The sequence below is a fragment of the Scyliorhinus torazame genome, chromosome 15 (assembly GCF_047496885.1).
Source record: "Scyliorhinus torazame isolate Kashiwa2021f chromosome 15, sScyTor2.1, whole genome shotgun sequence".
In the NCBI taxonomy this organism is placed as follows: Eukaryota; Metazoa; Chordata; class Chondrichthyes; order Carcharhiniformes; family Scyliorhinidae; genus Scyliorhinus; species Scyliorhinus torazame.
Window position 1 is genome coordinate 145807220 of NC_092721.1, and position 17895 is coordinate 145825114.

General features: G+C 47.4%; 1 protein-coding gene across 2 annotated transcripts in view; it reads right to left on the reverse strand.

Moving 5' to 3' along the window:
- LOC140391874 (mitochondrial intermediate peptidase-like) overlaps positions 1 to 17895 on the reverse strand; it is a 180546-nt gene that overhangs the window by 142801 nt on the left and 19850 nt on the right. For both annotated transcript variants that reach the window (XM_072476864.1, XM_072476865.1), the window contains exons 5-6: positions 13143 to 13206; positions 9344 to 9526 (exon numbers count right to left, since the gene is read on the reverse strand). In XM_072476864.1, the coding sequence (XP_072332965.1) occupies positions 9344 to 9526; positions 13143 to 13206 (247 nt within the window). The remainder of the gene's footprint in view (positions 1 to 9343; positions 9527 to 13142; positions 13207 to 17895) is intronic.

A 17895-nucleotide genomic window follows, 5' to 3' on the forward strand; every position in this document is an offset into this window, starting at 1 on the left:
CCTACTTGTGACAATAAGCGATTATTATTATTATTATACGTGTGTGTGTATGGAACGGTGCCTTTTCCTTGTTGATTGATGGTTAGTGAGATTTATGGACTGAGTAGTTGGTTTTCATCTCTTTGTATATAAAGGTACTGTTAACCAATAACAAAATATTCTCAAGTGGATTTGTGTGGGTACACATGCCATATCTCGGATGATGATTGCATCATATTTCAATAAAACTTTGATTGAAGCCTGAAGCCTGAACAGTTTGCCTGAACTCTAGAAGCTCCTCCTCCTCCCGGACGGTCCTGGGGTCGCTATGGGACGCAAGGGCAACTGGAGTCAGCACCATAGGGGCAGCAGCCAACAATCAAACACAAAGAGCTGAGCTGCAGCACTGGGGATATCCTTCCGACCATAGGGTGTGTGTGGATCAGGGAGGGCACCTGATCGCAGTCTCCCTAATGATCCCAGCACATGTCTGGGGTCTAGGGGCTTCTGCTGTGCCCGGGGGGGGGGGGGGGGGGGGCAGAGTGAAATTTTCCAGTACAACTGGCTAGGTGGATGGCACTCAGAGAAGGCGGGACACAAGGGTGAGAGAGGCTTTGGGGATTTGCAGGTCCCGGAGTGGAAGCCCTAACTAATTAGCGGTTTCCCTTCTTCTCCAATTCCTTATAAATATACAAAATATGGACAGTTATGTCGGTCCCACAGAGGCAGCCCTCGCGGTGTTGGCGGCGGCCCAGGCTGCCAGACACTGGAGAAGGCGGCAGCAGCATCGATGCAGGAAGGAGGTGGCATTTCATGTGCAGGGGGCCGCTGCACACCCTGAAGACCTGGCCGCCCATCAGGCCGAGATAGAAGTCAGAGGGGGATGACCTTTTCCAGCCCCTGAATTTTCAATGTGCAATTACCACCTCCGGATCATGCATGTGTGCGCACACTTCCCAGGGAGCGTGCATGACAGTTATATCCTGGGACACTGGGAGATCCCCGGCATTTTCGAGGACTTCCCCAAGATTATGATTTAGCTCTTAGGGGATAAGGGTACCCGGCTGAGGTGCTGGCGGATGACGCCAGTGCAGAGGCTGGAAACAGAGGCGGAGACCTGATATAATGAGGCACATGATACCACCCGTGTCCCCACCCCCCATATGGGTCTCCCGGTTTGTGGTGGACTGCTGTGCCATCCACAAGCTGGCACAGCAGCGGGGAGAGATGCTGGAGGAGGAAGGACATGAGGCCTCGTCCGAGGATCCGGACCATGAGGGGCTGGAGGACAAACTCAGGGAGGAGCTGCAGGACGTGCCAGAGATATAAAACAGGCAGCGGCACGGGATCGGCATGCCCGGAGGACCAGAGAGGCCTTCAACCTTGTCAGATTCTCATAGGAAGAGACTTTGTCTATCAGCTCACCTCCAAGCCCTAATCCTCCTTCCTTCCCCCCCCCGCCCAAATCCTTCCCGTGCCATTCATTTGCCCCCTCCTTCCTCCACCCCTCTCCCACACCTATCCTGTTCCACCCTCCAAGAGGCTGGATAACATCACCCCAGGGTGAAGGGCCTGCGTTGGCACTCTGTGGATAAATAAAGGCAAGAGAGTGATAACTCACTGTGAGGTTAGCTCTGGTGCTCCTCAGTTTATGCCAATGTCTAACTCCTGTATTTCTGCTAACAGCACGCTCACGCCCATCTTTGGACGGATCTGCATTGGGGTGTTTGATCTTGGACCACTGTGCCCGGGGGAACGGGGTTGCAGTCAGCCTGCTGTGAAGATTAATGTGACAGAGGCTTCACATGTATCAGGTATAACATGTTTTAATTGTGAACATTTGACATTTCCATTCCCCCCTAGCTACAGATAATATGCACCCCCCCCCCCCCAGTTCTCACTCAGTGATCCTCTCCTGATCTTTCATGTCCCAGGACGTACATCAGAGGTGGAGGCAATGTGTTGCTTTTCATGCCCTTGCAATGGGCCTGGAGCTGGGCCCCAGCCAACCTACCGGTCTCACTGGTGTCGTCATGTCACCCTGTTCTGCCCGCTGCCCTCGAGATGCACTGGTGTCAGGAGGGAATATTCGGAAGAACTGGAGGCCGCCATCATCTCCGTGCTGACAGGCCCCAGGTTGGCCTCCAGTGCTTCCTCCTCCCTGACGGTCCTGGGGTCGCTATGGGATGCAAGGGCAACTGGAGTGAGCATCAGAGACCACTGCGTCATCTGGCTTTGCCAGCCCTGGCGGCTCCCCATTGTCTGCACCATAGTGTTGATGCCCTCAACGATGCTCCTCTGTGATTGGGCCATGCTCTTGAGTGCCTAGGTAATATCCACTTGCATCTGGGACATGTCCCTCATCGACTGGGACATGATGTTGAGACCCTCAGCCATGGTAGTCACAGACTGAGCCATGCCTTGGGCACCACCACTCATACAGACGTTGTGCTCCAGGCTTTCCACTGCGCTTAGCATAGTTCCCCGCCCCCCAGTCTTTGCTCTTTCCCATTGATTAGGGCTATCAACTCCTGCGTGGACAAAGAAAGGGCATTATGAGCCTCGCGCTTGATAGGTCAGGGGGTTCTATAGCAGGTGGCATGTGTGGGTATCTCATCTGGACATGATGGGTTGTGCTGGTGTGTGCCAGTGGATTCTGAGGTATTGTCTTTATAATGTTAAAGTTATTAATTCTGTAAGTTTGTTTTAATATACCATATACCTATTTGTGCGTAGAATCACTCCTGCCTGGAGCAAAAGTATCTTTTCCTGCCAGTCTTACAAATTAAATGAAAAATTGGAGTTTCAGTCCAGTATCCCAGCAACTGTTGGGGTCTGGTCCGCAATAATAATAGCGTCTAACTCTTTTGGTCATGACCCCTGTAGGTGGCACTTGAATAAAATTTACAACTTTAATCCAAGTCGTGAAATTCCATATGTGGAGATATGATTATAAAATATACCTACTGACTAAGCAACCACAGCTGTCAGGGGCAAAGAATTCCAAAGCTTCATAAAGCTTTCAGTGCAGGAATTTCTCTTCATCCAGACTCCTAAATGGCTGACCCCTTATTCTGAGACTATGACCCACAGTTTTGCCCTCCGGCCAGGAAAAATAATCTCTCAGCTTTAGAATCACACAACTGCTCGCAGGGCATGCAATCCTCAGCTGAAATTCAAGAAGCACAGTCGTGCAGTGTAATTTCAACTGACAGCAACTTTGGTCAGTTTGTTCACCCATTTCCCCCGTTTATTGCTCCTCATCAAATTGTCAAATAGTAATTTTAAATTATTCTAGCAGCACACAGCAACTTCCAAGAACCAGCAGGGAGAAGTGGGATTTCGATCTAATCAATTTTACATTAAAATTATCAAGAAAATTCAAGAGTTACAAAGAACCAAAGAAAATTATGCAGCAAGATTGACCCGCTCACAGGCAATGACTAGAGATAGGAAAGACTCAAAGAAATTGAAAGCAGTTGGTAAGGGAGATAAGAATTTGTTTCCACTTATGGGAGACACCAAAACCAGGGGCGTTATAAGACCAGAAAAACCAATAGTAAGTTCTGGTGAAAGTTTATACCCAAAGAGTATTAAAAAATCAAACTCTCTCACACTACAAGTAGCTGCTGCAAATAGCAGCTAGATAAGCAAATTAGGGATAAAGGAATAGAAGTCTACACTGACACACTTAGATAAAAGGAGAGTTCGAAAAAGGCTTGTGTGGAGCAAAAATGGCAGAACAGACCAAATAGCATGAACGACTTGCTTGTGCTTCATGCTTTATGAGCCATTATAAAGAAATATTGAGCAGCCTGCAGATAAAAACTCTGACCAAAGGGTGGTTCTGCAAAGCCAACTTTAAAATTTTAAGGAACGTGAACTATCTTAGATAAGCAAGTCAGGGCTCATGGAGTTGTAGGCAAGGCTCATAGATTAGCACAAATGGAGGGTTTATTAACAGATAGGAAGCAGGATGTAAGAATAAATGGATAGACAAACAGACCAAGAGTAATGAATCCAAGTTTGCTTATGATACAAAGCTAAGTAGAAATGTAAGCTACGATAAGAACACTAAGCTACAAAGAGATGTAAACTGATTTAGCGAATGGGCAACAAGTTGGCAAACGGAGTATATTTTCAGGAAGTGGGAAGTTATTCACTTTGGTAGAAAGAACAGAAACAAATATATTTATTTTTAAGGCATAAAGCTTCAAGATGTTGACATTTGGAGAGATTTGAGTGGATCCATACAAGGAATACAAGTTAGCATGCAGGCACTGTAAGCATTTAGGAAGGCAAGTGGCACATTGACCTTTATTGCAAGAGGATTAGAGAACAACAATAGAGATGTCATGCTACGTTGTGCAAGGGTTTGGCAGGACCATACTTGGTGTACTGTGGCAGTTTTGATCTCCATATTTAGGGAAGGATATACTGGCATTGGAGAGTGGTACAGGGAAAGCTCACTAGGTTGGTTTCCGGGTTGCCCTGATTGAGTGAATTGGGTCGATATTGTCTGGAATTTAGGTGAATGAGAGGTGATCTCATTGAACCATAGAAGATTGTGAAGGAGCCTGACAGGATAGAGAGGCTGATTCCGAGTCACAGTCGCAGGAAAAGGAACTGATCATTTAGGATTGAAATGCAAAATTTCTTCACTCAAAGTGTTGTGAATATTTGGAATTCTCTACCTCGAGGGTTGTGGATGCTTCACCGTGGAATACATTTAAGGTTTAGATATATTTTTGAAGTCTCAGGGAATCAAGGGACATGGGGAGTAGTGGTAGGAAAGTGGGAATCAATGCAGAAAATGAGCCATGGCTATAATGAAAGGCAGAGCAGGTTTGACAGACCATATGGTCTACTTCTGTGCATTTTTTAAAGTTCTTAATTAATTGAAGTATCTAATTTTAGCTGCCCTCCCCATTGGCTCATCATGGTGCCCGATTCAACTTAAAGAAAAAAATCTGCAACAACACAGTATCATGATTCGTTTGAATCTTATTTCTCTCTTCCAGGCTTGCACCTCCTAGTCTTCTTCAAGCCCCGCACCTGCTATCAATCCTTGCACTAGGCCCTTTCCCCCCCCAATTGGCAACCACAAAATCCCCAACACTTCAATTTCACTGGGAATCTCCTGCTGAAATCAAACTCAACTTTTCCCACCATGCAGTGTCTCTGTGAAGTCCAATGCTGCTCACCATTACGATATCGTCAATCTCTGATATGACACTGAGCTTAGACCATGAGAAGTACAGACTTATGCCTGGGATCCAAGCAATGAGTGGAGTAATATGCTTTGAATCTAAATAAAGATTCAGAATGATCACTAATGGTACAAAATGAGGTAATGTTGAAACAGTTCGATGCACTATATCTACACAAGGGCCTGCACTGCTGTGAAGTACACTGTGGGCAGCACGGTAGCACAGTGGTTAGCGCTGTTGCTTCACAGCGCCAGGGACCCGGGTTTGATTCCCGGCTTGGGTCACTGATTGTACGGCGTCTGCACATTCTCCCTGATTCTGCCACAGTTTCCTCCCACAGGTCCCGAAAGATGTGCTTGTTAGGTGAACTGGACATTCTGAATTCTTCCTGTGTACCCGAACAGGCACCAGAGTGTGGCGAATAGGGAATTTTCACAGTAACCTCGTTGCAGTGTTAATATAAGCCTACCTGTGACACAAGTCCATTTAGATGCCATGGTTAACAGTAGTGCATGGTGGTTGCACATGTTAAACAAAATGCAGTCTCCCGCAAATTGTAATTCATGCTAGCGTTTGCACTGTTGGAATCAAATGTAATTCAGAAGTAAAAAGAAAATGAGTCAGTTCTAAAAGCAATTATACAAACAAATTAATAATGTTGCCGTCTCTCTTTCTGCACCTGGTTCCAAGGGTTCAGATCACTTCCATTGCGTGTGTGGCACTACCACCGTGCTAAATGGGATAGACTAACAGATCTAGCAACTCTAGATTGGACAACAACGAGACGCTGTCTCATCAGCAGCAACTTGATTCACCTGAGGAAGGAGCAGCGCTCCGAAAGCTAGCGACATCGAAACAAACCTGTTGGACTTTATCCTGGTTTTGTAAGACTTCTTACTGTGATCAGCAGCAACAAAATTGGACTCAGCCACAATTTGTAACTTCATGGCTCAGCATAATCCCCACTCTAGTATTACCACCAAGAGAGGGGATTAACACTGGTTCAATGAAGAGTGCAAGAGGGCTTACCCAGAGCAGAACCAGGCATACCTAAAAATGAGGTGTCAATCTAAGAAGCTACAAAACAGGACCAAACAGCATACATAGCAAGTGATAGAAAGAGCTAAACAATTCCACAACCAACGGATCAGATCTAAACTCTGCAGTTCTGCCACATCCAGTAGTGAATGGTGGTGGTCAATTAAAAACGAACTGGAGGAGGTGGCGCCACAAATATCCTCATCCTCAGATGATGGGGAAGCCCAGCACAACAGTGCAAATGAAGACTAAAGCATTTGCAATAATCTTTAGCCAGAAATGTCAAATGGATGATGCCAGTCTTCAGCCAATTCGATTGACTCCACGTGATATCATGAAACTGTTGAAGGCATGGATACTGAAAGACTATGGGCCCTGACAATATTCCAGCAAAAGTACAAGACGTGTGCTCCAGAACTTGCAGCACCCCTAGCCAAGCTCTTCCAGCATGGTTACAAAGTGATAAATTGCCCAGGTCGCCTCCCGTGTACAAAAAGCAGGTCAAATTCAACCCAGCCAAATTACTGTCCTATCAATCTACTCATCAGTAAAGTAATGGAAGGGATCAAGTGACACTTGCTTGATAATAACCAGCTCGCAGATACTCAGTTTTGGTTCCGCCAGGATCACTCCTCATTACAGCCTTGGTTCAAACATATACAAAGAGCTGAATCCGAAGTGAGGTGAGAGTGAGTGCCCTTGATGTCAAGGCATCATTTTACCGAATGTGGCAGCACGGAGCCCGAACAAAAATGGGAATCAGGGGAACAACTCTTCGCTGGTTGGAATCATAATGAGCACAAAGGAAGATGTTTGCGGAAGGCAAATCAGCTCTTTCCAGGGCATTACTGCAAGAGTTCCTCAGGGTAATGTTCACACCCAACAATCTTCAGTTACTTCATCAATGACCTTCCTTCCACCACAAGGTGAGAAGTGGGGCTGTTTGCTGATGATTGCACAATGTTAGGTCTCATCTGGCGTGCTGCGCCAAATTCTTGACGCCATGCTCGAGGAAGGGTGCAAAGACAATGGAGAGAGTATCAGGGAGATTCACAAGAATGGTTCCAGGGATAAACTGTAGCTATGGAGAATAGATGGGAGAGGGTGGTTCTGTTTTTCTTGGAGAAAAGGTGGAGAGGAGACTTGATTGAATTATTCAAGATCCTGAAGGGTGTGGACAAGATAAATGGTGAGAAACGGTGTCAAGAAAGCATTAAAAACTAGAGGGTACAGAATCAAAATAATGGGAAAAGTAGTAGAAGTGATGGGAAGAATATTTATTTCACCCAGAGGGTGGTTGGCGTATGGGACGTACTTCCGGATAGTGGTGGAGGCAGGTTCAATCGAGGTATTCAAAAGGGAATTGGATTGCTATCTGAAAAGAGAGAATGTGCAAGGTTACAGGGATACGGCAAGGGAGTTGGACGAAGCAGAATGCTCCTCCAGAGAGCCGGTGCAGGCTTGATGTGCCAAATGGCCTCCTTCAGCACTGTAAAGATTTTGTGATTCTGTTTTCAGCACCATTCATGACTCCCCTTGACATCGCTGAATCCCCACTATCAACATCCTGGGGGTGACCATGGACGAGAAGCTGAACTGGACTAGCTATGTAAATGCTGTGGCGACAAGAGCAGGTCAGAGCCTCGGAGACCTGCGGCGTGAAACTCGCCTCATTTCCCAAAAGCTGTCCACTGTCTACAAGGCACAAGTTAGGAGTGTGGTGGAATACTCTCCACTTGCTTGAATGAGTGCAGCTGCAACAACATTCAAGAAGCTAAGGACAAAGCAGCCTGCTTGACAGCACCACAACCATTCACACCCTCCACCACCAACACACAGTGGCAGTAGTGTTTACCATCTACAAGATGCACTGCAGCAACTAAGAAAGGCTTCTTAAATGGCTCCTCCCAAACCCACAACTGCTACCATCTAGAGGGATAAAGGAAGCAGACACATGGGAACACCAACACTTGGAAGTTCCCCTCCAAGCCACTCACCATGCTGACTTTAAAATATATTGCTGCTCCTTCACTGTTGCTAGGTCAAAATCCCGAACTCACAATCAGCACTGTGGGTGTACTTACGCACTGTGGGTGTACCTACATCACTGGACAACGATTAAGAAGGCAGCTTTTCAAGGACAATTAGGGACGGTCAATAAATAATGGTGTAGTCAGTGATGCGCACATCCCATTAACTTAAAAAACATTGATGCTCCCTCTCCCAGCCTGGAACCTCTTTAACTTCCCCTCAGTTTCAGTTCCCAATCGCAGCAACATTCTCACTTCCTGAGCAGCAGGTGAGCAGCAGAATTCTCTGGCCCTGATGGAATTCTCTCACTGATATCTTGTCATTCCTTCATACAGCTCTTCCTAAATAAAGAATGCATGACCAGTCTTGTTTTCAAAAAAGTCCAATTTGTACCAAGAACAGAAGAGGTTGGGAGAACACACAAGGTCTGGCAGCATCTATTAGGAGAGAAAGCAGAGTTAGCGTTTCGAGTCCTTTGACTCTTCGTCAGAACCGTCCTTTGTGCTCCATCTTAAACTCCTTATTTTTAAATAATCCCACGCATGTATTGTGTCAATGCAAACCACCATTTCCCCCTCCAACATCGAGGCCACCTGCCTTTTGTTCTTAAAGTTGCAACTTTTTGTTGCAATTTCTTACAGCTCTAACACATTATCCCTCCCTTCAGATCTGACAGTCAAAGGACCCGAAAGTTAACTGCTTTCTCTCCTAATAGATGCTGCCAGACCAGACAGTTTCCCCAGCATCCTCGGTTCTTGTTTCAGCATCCGCAGTATTTTCACAAATTTTACAATTTGTACCATTTTGTCCCATCAAAGGAAACAAAAACATTTAAACTATGGAATAGCAAGAACTGTAATCCAATAATCCATCAAGCAAGCTCCTTTCTTTGCAGTCCTTGCAACATTTTCATAAACAAATTATTTAAACACCACCTATTATAAATGCAACTTGGGTGCTGCAAGTCAGTTGCAACTGAATCACAATGAATGATTAGAAATATGCATTAAATATAGGAAGCTCTAAATAGTGCATGATACACAAAAGGAATTCAACACAAACTTTGTCCAATACATCAAACTTACCAAATCATCAGATGCATCTGCATGAAGGCCATTGATATGAATATGATCCTTTTCCATTGAGAAATAGTGATGAATGTGTTCTGGGATAGCATTTTGGTCAATCTTGTTGGGGAGGTGAGTGCCCAGTAGAAAACTATTGTTCAAGTCCAGCATTTGAACGTTGAGGTTTACCACCCTTCTACGCTATAAGGACAAAAGACACAACATTATTCTCACATACATGTGGGAGGAATGGAAGCAAATATCATGGGGAGGAATAGAACCGTGCAATTTAAGCCATTTTTTAGTATATTATAACTGATTTCACAGGTGCGCAATGCAGGAAATCACAGATGAATTTCCATGATATGCCACTTATTAAAATTAATGAATAGGAACTCACTGGCTGTACACACAACATACTTCCTGAAAGTAGATCAGCTCGTGCATCATTACCATAGAATTTACAGTGCAGAAGGAGGCCATTCGGCCCATCGAGTCTGCACCGGCTCTTGGAAAGAGCACCCAACCCAAGCCCACACCACCCTATCCCCATAACCCAGTAACCCCACTCAACCAACACTAAGGGCAACTTTGGACACTATGGGCAATTTAGCATGGCCAATCCACCTAACCTGCACACCTTTGGACTGTGGGAGGAAACCGGAGCACCCGGAGGAAACCCACGCACACACGGGGAGAAAGTGCAGACTCCGCATAGACAGTGACCCAGCCGGGAATCAAACCTGGGACCCTGAAGCTGTGAAGCAATTGCGCTAATCACTATGCTACCGTGCTGCCCACATCTCCAACATCAACGGTGTTATTCAGGGGAGATACAGTTCAGCCAAATATCTTTTCATAAAAAAGGAAAAGGACGATTTATTCATCGGCACGTGACTAGTCTTACGGCAGCATTGGAAGGTAGCTTTCAGCAGCTGTCTCATGGTCTCTCCTCAAATGTTCCCAACTGATTTGCATTAATTTTTGGTTATTTATAAAACTGTAGCCCAAGCTCCCTTTCACACAAAGCCTAAGGCAATTCTCATGCAGCTCCACAAAGGTCTAGCCCGTTTGGATGCAGGGATCTTCTAACATATGCCCTGATATGCACCTCCATTCTTCAAACTTCATTTAAGCATCAGTCAATCTTTCAGCCATTATGCCACTGTTCTGTTGATATCCCTTATAAAATCACTTCATCATACTGCCACTCTTAAGTTGCTTGTTCAGTTGATAGCCCCTGGGCCAAAACTTTGTGGGTTTGGATACTACATCATGATCTGAGCTCAGTGTTAAGATAGCGTTCTGTGCAGCAGGTTCTCCTGATGTCTTAGCCAAACTTTTTCCCTCAATCAATTCTACCGAAATAGTCAGTGCTTTTCCGGGGACATCACAAGCATAGAATGTCTGCTGCTTTTTGCCCGTGCAAAATACAGTGTCAGCCTTGGCACAGAGGTAAAACTCCTGCCTCAAAGACACAAGTCATGGACTCAAGCTCCACTGAAGCGAAAAGAGGGCATAAGACTTGCACTCAGTGTATTTCTGAATTGCTAGTAATTTCTGTTTGTATGAGGTCCCATTTGCCCTCTCGGGTGGCTGTAAAAAAATCCGTGGCACTATTTGAAGACAGCCAGGGGCATTCTCCAGATTTACTCCCCAACAGCATCCCTAAATAATACTAAGACAGATCAGCTGGTATTTCTGAGGTCGTATTCTGTGCAAATTAGCTGCAGTGCATCTTACAACAGTAACTACAGTGGCTTGTTTGAAATTAACAATATGCCTTTTATATAACATGCACATATATAAAATTAGCTTGAAACAGATAAGGGAATTAAGCAAAATATATAATATTTTCTTGATCAGCATGTTTCCTGCCAGCAGGGAAGGAGGCATTGCTGGATTTAGTCCTTGGGAATGAAATGCATGGGGCAGCACGGTAGCACAAGTGGATAGCACTGTGGCTTCACAGCGCCAGGTCCCAGGTTCGATTCCCCAGTTGGTCACTGTCTGTACGTTCTCCCAGTGTCTGCGTGGGTTTCCGCCGGGTGCTCCGGTTTCCTCCCACAGTCCAAAGACGTGCAGGTTAGGTGGATTGGCCATGATAAATTGCCCTTCGTGACTAAAAGGTTAGGAGGGGTCATTGGGTTCCGGGGATAGGGTGGAAGTGAGACTTAAGTGGGTTGGTGCAGACTCGATGGGCCGAATGGCCTCCATCTGCACTGTATGTTCTATAAGAGGGGAATTTCATAGCGAGGGGGCATCTCAAAACAGTGATCAGAAGGATTCTGGCAGGGGTTTGCCAAGGCAATGTCCAAGGTGCTAGGTACGCGGGTGGTGCCGAGTCCAGAGGTGGCGATCTTTGGAGTATCAGAAGACCCGGGAGTTCAGGGAGTGAAAGAGACCAACGTTTTGGCCTTTGCCTCCCTGGTAGCCCAGAGACGGATCCTTTTAATGTGGAGGGACTCAAAGCCCCCCTCCCCCGAATGTGGAGACTTGGGTCAGTGACATGGCTGGGTTTCTGAAGCTGGAGAAAATAAAGTTTTCCCTGAGGGGGTCAATGCTGGGGTTCTCTCGGAGGTGGCAGCCGTTCGTCGACTTTCTTGGGGAAAATTAATATGTCAGCAGAAACAGCATTCTGAAGGGGAGGGGGGCGGTTGGGTGGGAAATGTCTAGTTTACCATGTTGATGTTTATGTTATTATTGCTTTGTTTGTTATTGTTATAAAAATTTTGCAAATGCTTCAATAAAAATATTTTTTTTAAAGTATTATTTTAACATGATTCACCAATTATCATGTTTCATGCCCTTAAAAATCTTTTCCATGCTCCAGATCAGCAAAACATTTGCTGTGCACTCCAAGAACTTTAAGAAGGCATACGGCATGCTTGCCTTCATTGGGCGGAGCATTGAGTATACGAACTGGCAAGTCATGTTGCAGCTGTATAGAACCTTAGTTAGGCCACACTTGGAGTATAGTGTTCAATTCTGGTTGCCGCACTACCAGAAGGATGTGGAGGCTTTAGAGAGGGTGCAGAAGAGATTTACCAGGATGTTGCCTGGTATGGAGGGCATTAGCTATGAGGAGCGGTTGAATAAACTCGGTTTGTTCTCACTGAAACGACGGAGGTTGAGGGGCGACCTGATAGAGGTCTACAAAATTATGAGGGGCATAGATAAGAGTGCATAGTCAGAGGCTTCTCCCCAGGGTAGAAGGGTCAATTACTAGGGGGCATAGGTTTAAGGTGCGAGGGGCAAGGTTTAGAGGAGATGTACGAGGCAAGTTTTTTTTTTATTTTTTTATTTTTTTACAGAGAGGGTAGTGGGTGCCTGGAACTCGCTGCCGGAGGAGATGGTGGAAGCAGGGACAATAGTGACATTTAAGGGGCATCTTGACAAATACATGAATAGGATGGGAATAGAGGGATACGAACCCAGGAAGTGTAGAAGATTTTAGTTTAGACGGGCAGCATGGTCGGCACGGGCTTGGAGGGCCGAAGGGCCTGTTCCTGTGCTGTACTTTCCTTTGTTCTTTGTAAAAGTACATGAAATAAAACATTCCATGACCATTTACAAAGACACGCTCCCATTATCCAGACTCTCAACCAACATCACTAAATAAATAGATTATTCGTCATTATCGCATTGTTGTTTGTGGCACATTGGGCTAAGTTGGCTGCCACATTTCTCTGTATTGCAATAGTGGGTACACTTCTTAATCAACTGCATAGAGTTTTCAGACGTCCCGAGCTTGTGAAAGGTGCTCTGTGAGTGCAAGCTCTTCACTTTCTTCATTCATATTTTTAAAAAAAAATACCTTTTCCTCATTCAGATGAATTCCGCTGATCTCAAAGTCAAACATAAACAGTTCTGCGACTCTCCTGTAATAAGAAAAATCAAATATTTTTGTAGCTCAATTATCAAGCGACAGTTTAAAGAAAATCTAAATATTAGTGCATTATTTCCCAATTGGATAAAATTTAACATTACAATTTTAGTTAAAGTTACCAATACGCAATAAATTCAAAATTATATGATAAAGTACCTGATTACAGACATTCTGTGTGGGATGGTCAGAGATAAGATAGTACACGAAACTTGAGGTAGCGAAAAGACAGCTGTTTGAGACATTCAAAAGGAGGGCAGATGGGGCAGCATGATGGTGCAGTGGTTAGCACTGCTGCATCATGGCGCCGAGGACCCGGGTGTTCGATCCCGGCCCCGGGTCACTGTCTGTGTGGAGTTTGCACATTCTCCCCATGTCTGGGTGCGTCTCATCATCACAACCCAGAAAGATGTGCAGGGTGAATTGGCCACTCTAAATTGCCCCTTAATTGGAAAAAAAGAAATGGATATTCTATATTTATGTTTTAAAAAGGAGGGCAGAATCCTTCATTTCCCAAGCTCTGATTGGCATCTTAATATGTGCAGATATTGATCCACATGTTACTGAAAACAGGCATCACTGTAATGGCAATATGAACAAAGTTCCAGGAAAGTGTGGCATAAGTGACTTCTGCCAATACTGCCACCATGCTAGAATTTCCCAAGACTTCTCAGGTTCAGGAAGACCTGGCGAAGATGGTAGACCCACTGAAAGCAGAGATAGACCATATGGAGTTGAGGCTGGAGACCCAAAGCCAGGCAATCCAGAAGGTGGAGGTGGTGGTAGGAGAGCACAAGGAGCAGCTGACCTCGTTGGTACCTGAAGTTGGGATGCTGCTGAGGGAGATCCAGATCCCCAGAAAACCTTTTAGAAAATTCCACCTGGAACCCATCCAGGCCTGGGGCCTACCCTGCCTGCATCGCCCTCATGCCCTCCATCACCTCCACCAATTAAACTGGGTGCCCCCAGCCCCTCTACCAGATCGTCCTCCACTTTAGGGAACTCTAACCCATCTAGAAATTGCCGCATTCCCTCTTTCACTCCACCAGGGGCTCCGATTCATATAACATAGAACAGTACAGCACAGTACAGGCCCTTCAGCCCACGCTGTTGTGCCGACCATTTATCCTAATCTAAGATCAACCTAACCTACAACGACGACTTCCGGTTGCGGCAGGGATGAGCTAGCCGCACGTTTCGGCGGCTCCAGCTCCGACAGAACTTCGGGCTCTTTTAAGAACTACGGCTCTTGGACGGCCGTAAAACCCGGTGCGAGGCGCGAGGGAAGGGAGCCCCCCCCGAAAGACGGAGGGAAAAACCGGCGGCGGCGGCTGCAGCCCAAAGAATCTGCAGCCAGAAGATCAGAGAGAGAGAGAGAGGGAGTGAAACAAAATGGCGGCAGAGAAACCACAGGTGACATGGGGGCCTGAGCAGGACGAGGTGATGAGACGGTGCATGGACCTGCTGAAGAAGGAGGTAATGACCCCGTTGCTACAGGCAATTGAGGGGCTTAAGGAGACTTTAAAGACCCAGGAGACGGAACTTCGCGTGGTGGAGCAGAAGGTGTCAGGTATTGAGGACGAGGTCCTGGGCCTGGCGGTCAAGACTCAGACACACGAGGCACTTCATAAAAAGTGTGCTGACAGGATTGAGGCCCTTGAAAATGGAGCGCGAAGGAAGAACCTTAGGATACTAGGTCTCCCGGAGGGTGTGGAAGGAGTGGACTGTGGAGCGTACGCAAGTAAGATGCTGAGCTCACTGATGGGTGCTGAGGCCCCTGCGGGCCCCATGGAGGTGGAGTGGGCAAATCGGATCCCGGCGAGAAGACCAAAAGCGGGAGAACCACCGAGGGCGATAATCGTGCGATTCTACCGCCTTAAGGACAGAGAAGAGGTCCTGAGATGGGCCAAAAAGGTGCGGAGTAGCAGATGGGAGAATGCAGTGGTAAGGATCTACCAGGATTGGAGTGCGGAGGTGGCGAGAAGGAGGGCGAGCTTCAACCGAGCCAAAGAGGTTTTGCACAAAAGGAAGGTGAAGTTTGGGATGCTGCAGCCGGCAAGACTATGGGTCACGCATCAGGAGAGACAATATTATTTCAAGACGGCGGAGGAAGCATGGTCCTTCATCAATGAAGAGAAACTGGACCGGAACTGAGGGACTGATGCTGCAGGGAACTGTTATTGTTGTTATTATTGTTTTTGTTAATGGGATGGTGAAAGTTAAGCGAGAAGTAAACAGGGAAGGGGGGGGACACTGGGGAAATGTGGGCGCCGGTGAGGGGGGAGAGGCGGGACATAGTCAGAGAATGGGGAAGGAGAGGGGGAGGGAAAAGGGAGCTGCGCCATAAGAGGCGGGACAGGTAAAGGGATGTTCCCGCGCCAGAAAGAATAAGGCGGGAAAACAGGCGCAAGGCGGATGGGAGTTCCCTCACACCGGGGGGGCCGAGGAGCGAGCAGGAGTAGCCGGGGTCAGTTGAAGTCAGCTGACTTACGGAAGTGATATGGGGGGAGCAATCAAGCTAGATAGGGATCTAGCGGGGGGGGGGGGGGGGGGACAACTGGGTTGCTGCTGCGGAAATCCAAAAAGAAATGGCTAAAGAGGTGGTGGTCGGGGGCGGAATGAGACGCTGGGGGAGCGAGCGGGAGCGCGGAGGCGGGATATGGGACTGGCCTAGAGAAGGTAATGGCTAGTCGACACGGGAGGGGGGCAGGTAGCCCTCCAGTGAGGCTGATCACGTGGGACGTGAGAGGCCTGAATGGGCCGATAAAAAGGGCCCGAGCGCTCGCGCATTTGAAAGGACTAAGGGCAGACGTGGTTATGCTCCAAGAGACGCACCTAAAGGTGGCGGACCAAGTTAGGCTAAGGAAAGGATGGGTGGGACAGGTGTTCCACTCAGGACTGGACGCAAAGAACAGAGGGGTGGCCATTTTGGTGGGGAAACGGGTAGCATTTGAAGCAAAGAACATCGTGGCAGATAGTGGAGGTAGATATGTAATGGTGAGTGGTAGGCTGGAGGGAATGGAGGTCGTGTTGGTTAATGTGTAAGCCCCAAATTGGGACGATGCGGGGTTCATGAGACAGATGCTGGGGCGTATTCCGGACCTGGAGGCAGGAAATTTGATTTTAGGAGGGGACTTCAATACGGTGCTGGACCCGGGGCTAGATAGATCCAGCTCAAGGACTGGAAGAAGGCCGGCAGCGGCCAAGGTACTTAAGGGGTTTATGGACCAAATGGGGGGAGTGGATCCATGGCGATTTCTTAGACCCAGGGCTAGGGAGTATTCCTTCTTCTCCCACGTCCATAAAGTGTACTCCCGGATAGATTTTTTTGTTCTAGGAAGGTCGTTGATCTCTAGGGTGGAAGAAACTGAATACTCAGCCATAGCGGTTTCGGATCATGCCCCACATTGGGTGGACCTGGAAGTAGGAGAGGACAGGGAGCAGAGAACACTCTGGCGATTAGATGTGGGACTCATGGTAGATGAGGGAGTGTGTGCAAGAGTGAGGGGGTGTATCGAGAGATACCTGGAGGTCAATGACGACGGCGAGGTCCCTGTGGGAGTGGTCTGGGAAGCACTAAAAGCGGTGGTCAGAGGAGAGCTGATTTCTATTGGGGCCCACAAAAGGAAAACAGAGGCCAAGGAAAGGGATAGATTACTGGGGGAGATTTTAAGGGTGGACAGGGAATTTGCAGAGACCCCGGAGGAGGAGCTGTACAGGGAGAGGAGACGACTCCAGACCGAGTTTGACCTTCTGACCACCAGAAAGGTGGAGGTACTGTGGAGGAAGGCACAGGGGAGGAGGTATGAATATGGGGAAAAGGCTAGTCGCCTGTTGGCGCACCAACTGCGAAAGAGGGCAGCAGCGAGGGAGATAGGAGGAATTAGGGATGAAAGGGGAGACACCGTGCGAAGGGCAGGAAAGATAAATGAGGTGTTTAAGACCTTTTATGAAGAACTGTATAGGTCTCAGCCCCCAGAGGGAGAGGAGGGGATGCGGCAGTTCCTGGACCAGTTGAGGTTCCCGAAAGTGGAGGAGCAGGCGGTGGCAGGCCTGGGGGCGCCGATTGAGGTGGACGAGGTTATTAAGGGACTGGGAAGCATGCAAGCAGGGAAGGCCCCAGGGCCAGACGGGTTCCCGGTGGAATTCTCCAGAAAATATGTGGACTTGTTGGCCCCGTTGTTGGCAAGGACGTTCAATGAGGCCAGGGAAGGGGGGGACACTACCCCCGACAATGTCGGAGGCGACGATATCGCTAATTTTGAAGAGGGACAAAGATCCGATGCAGTGTGGGTCCTATAGACCTATTTCACTATTGAACGTGGACGCCAAACTGCTAGCAAAGATGCTGGCATCGAGGATAGAGGACTGTGTCCCAGGGGTGGTGCACGAAGACCAGACAGGGTTCGTAAAAGGGAGACAATTGAATGTTAACGTGCGACGGCTATTAGGGGTGATAATGATGCCCTCAGTGGAGGGGGAGGCAGAGATAGTGGCGGCAATGGACGCAGAGAAGGCATTTGATAGGGTGGAGTGGGAGTATTTATGGGAAGTGTTAAGGAGGTTTGGGTTTGGGAACGGATTTATTCGCTGGGTTAGACTACTTTATGGGGCACCAACGGCAAGCGTAGTTACAGGTCGACATAGATCGGAGTATTTCCGATTATATAGGGGAACAAGACAG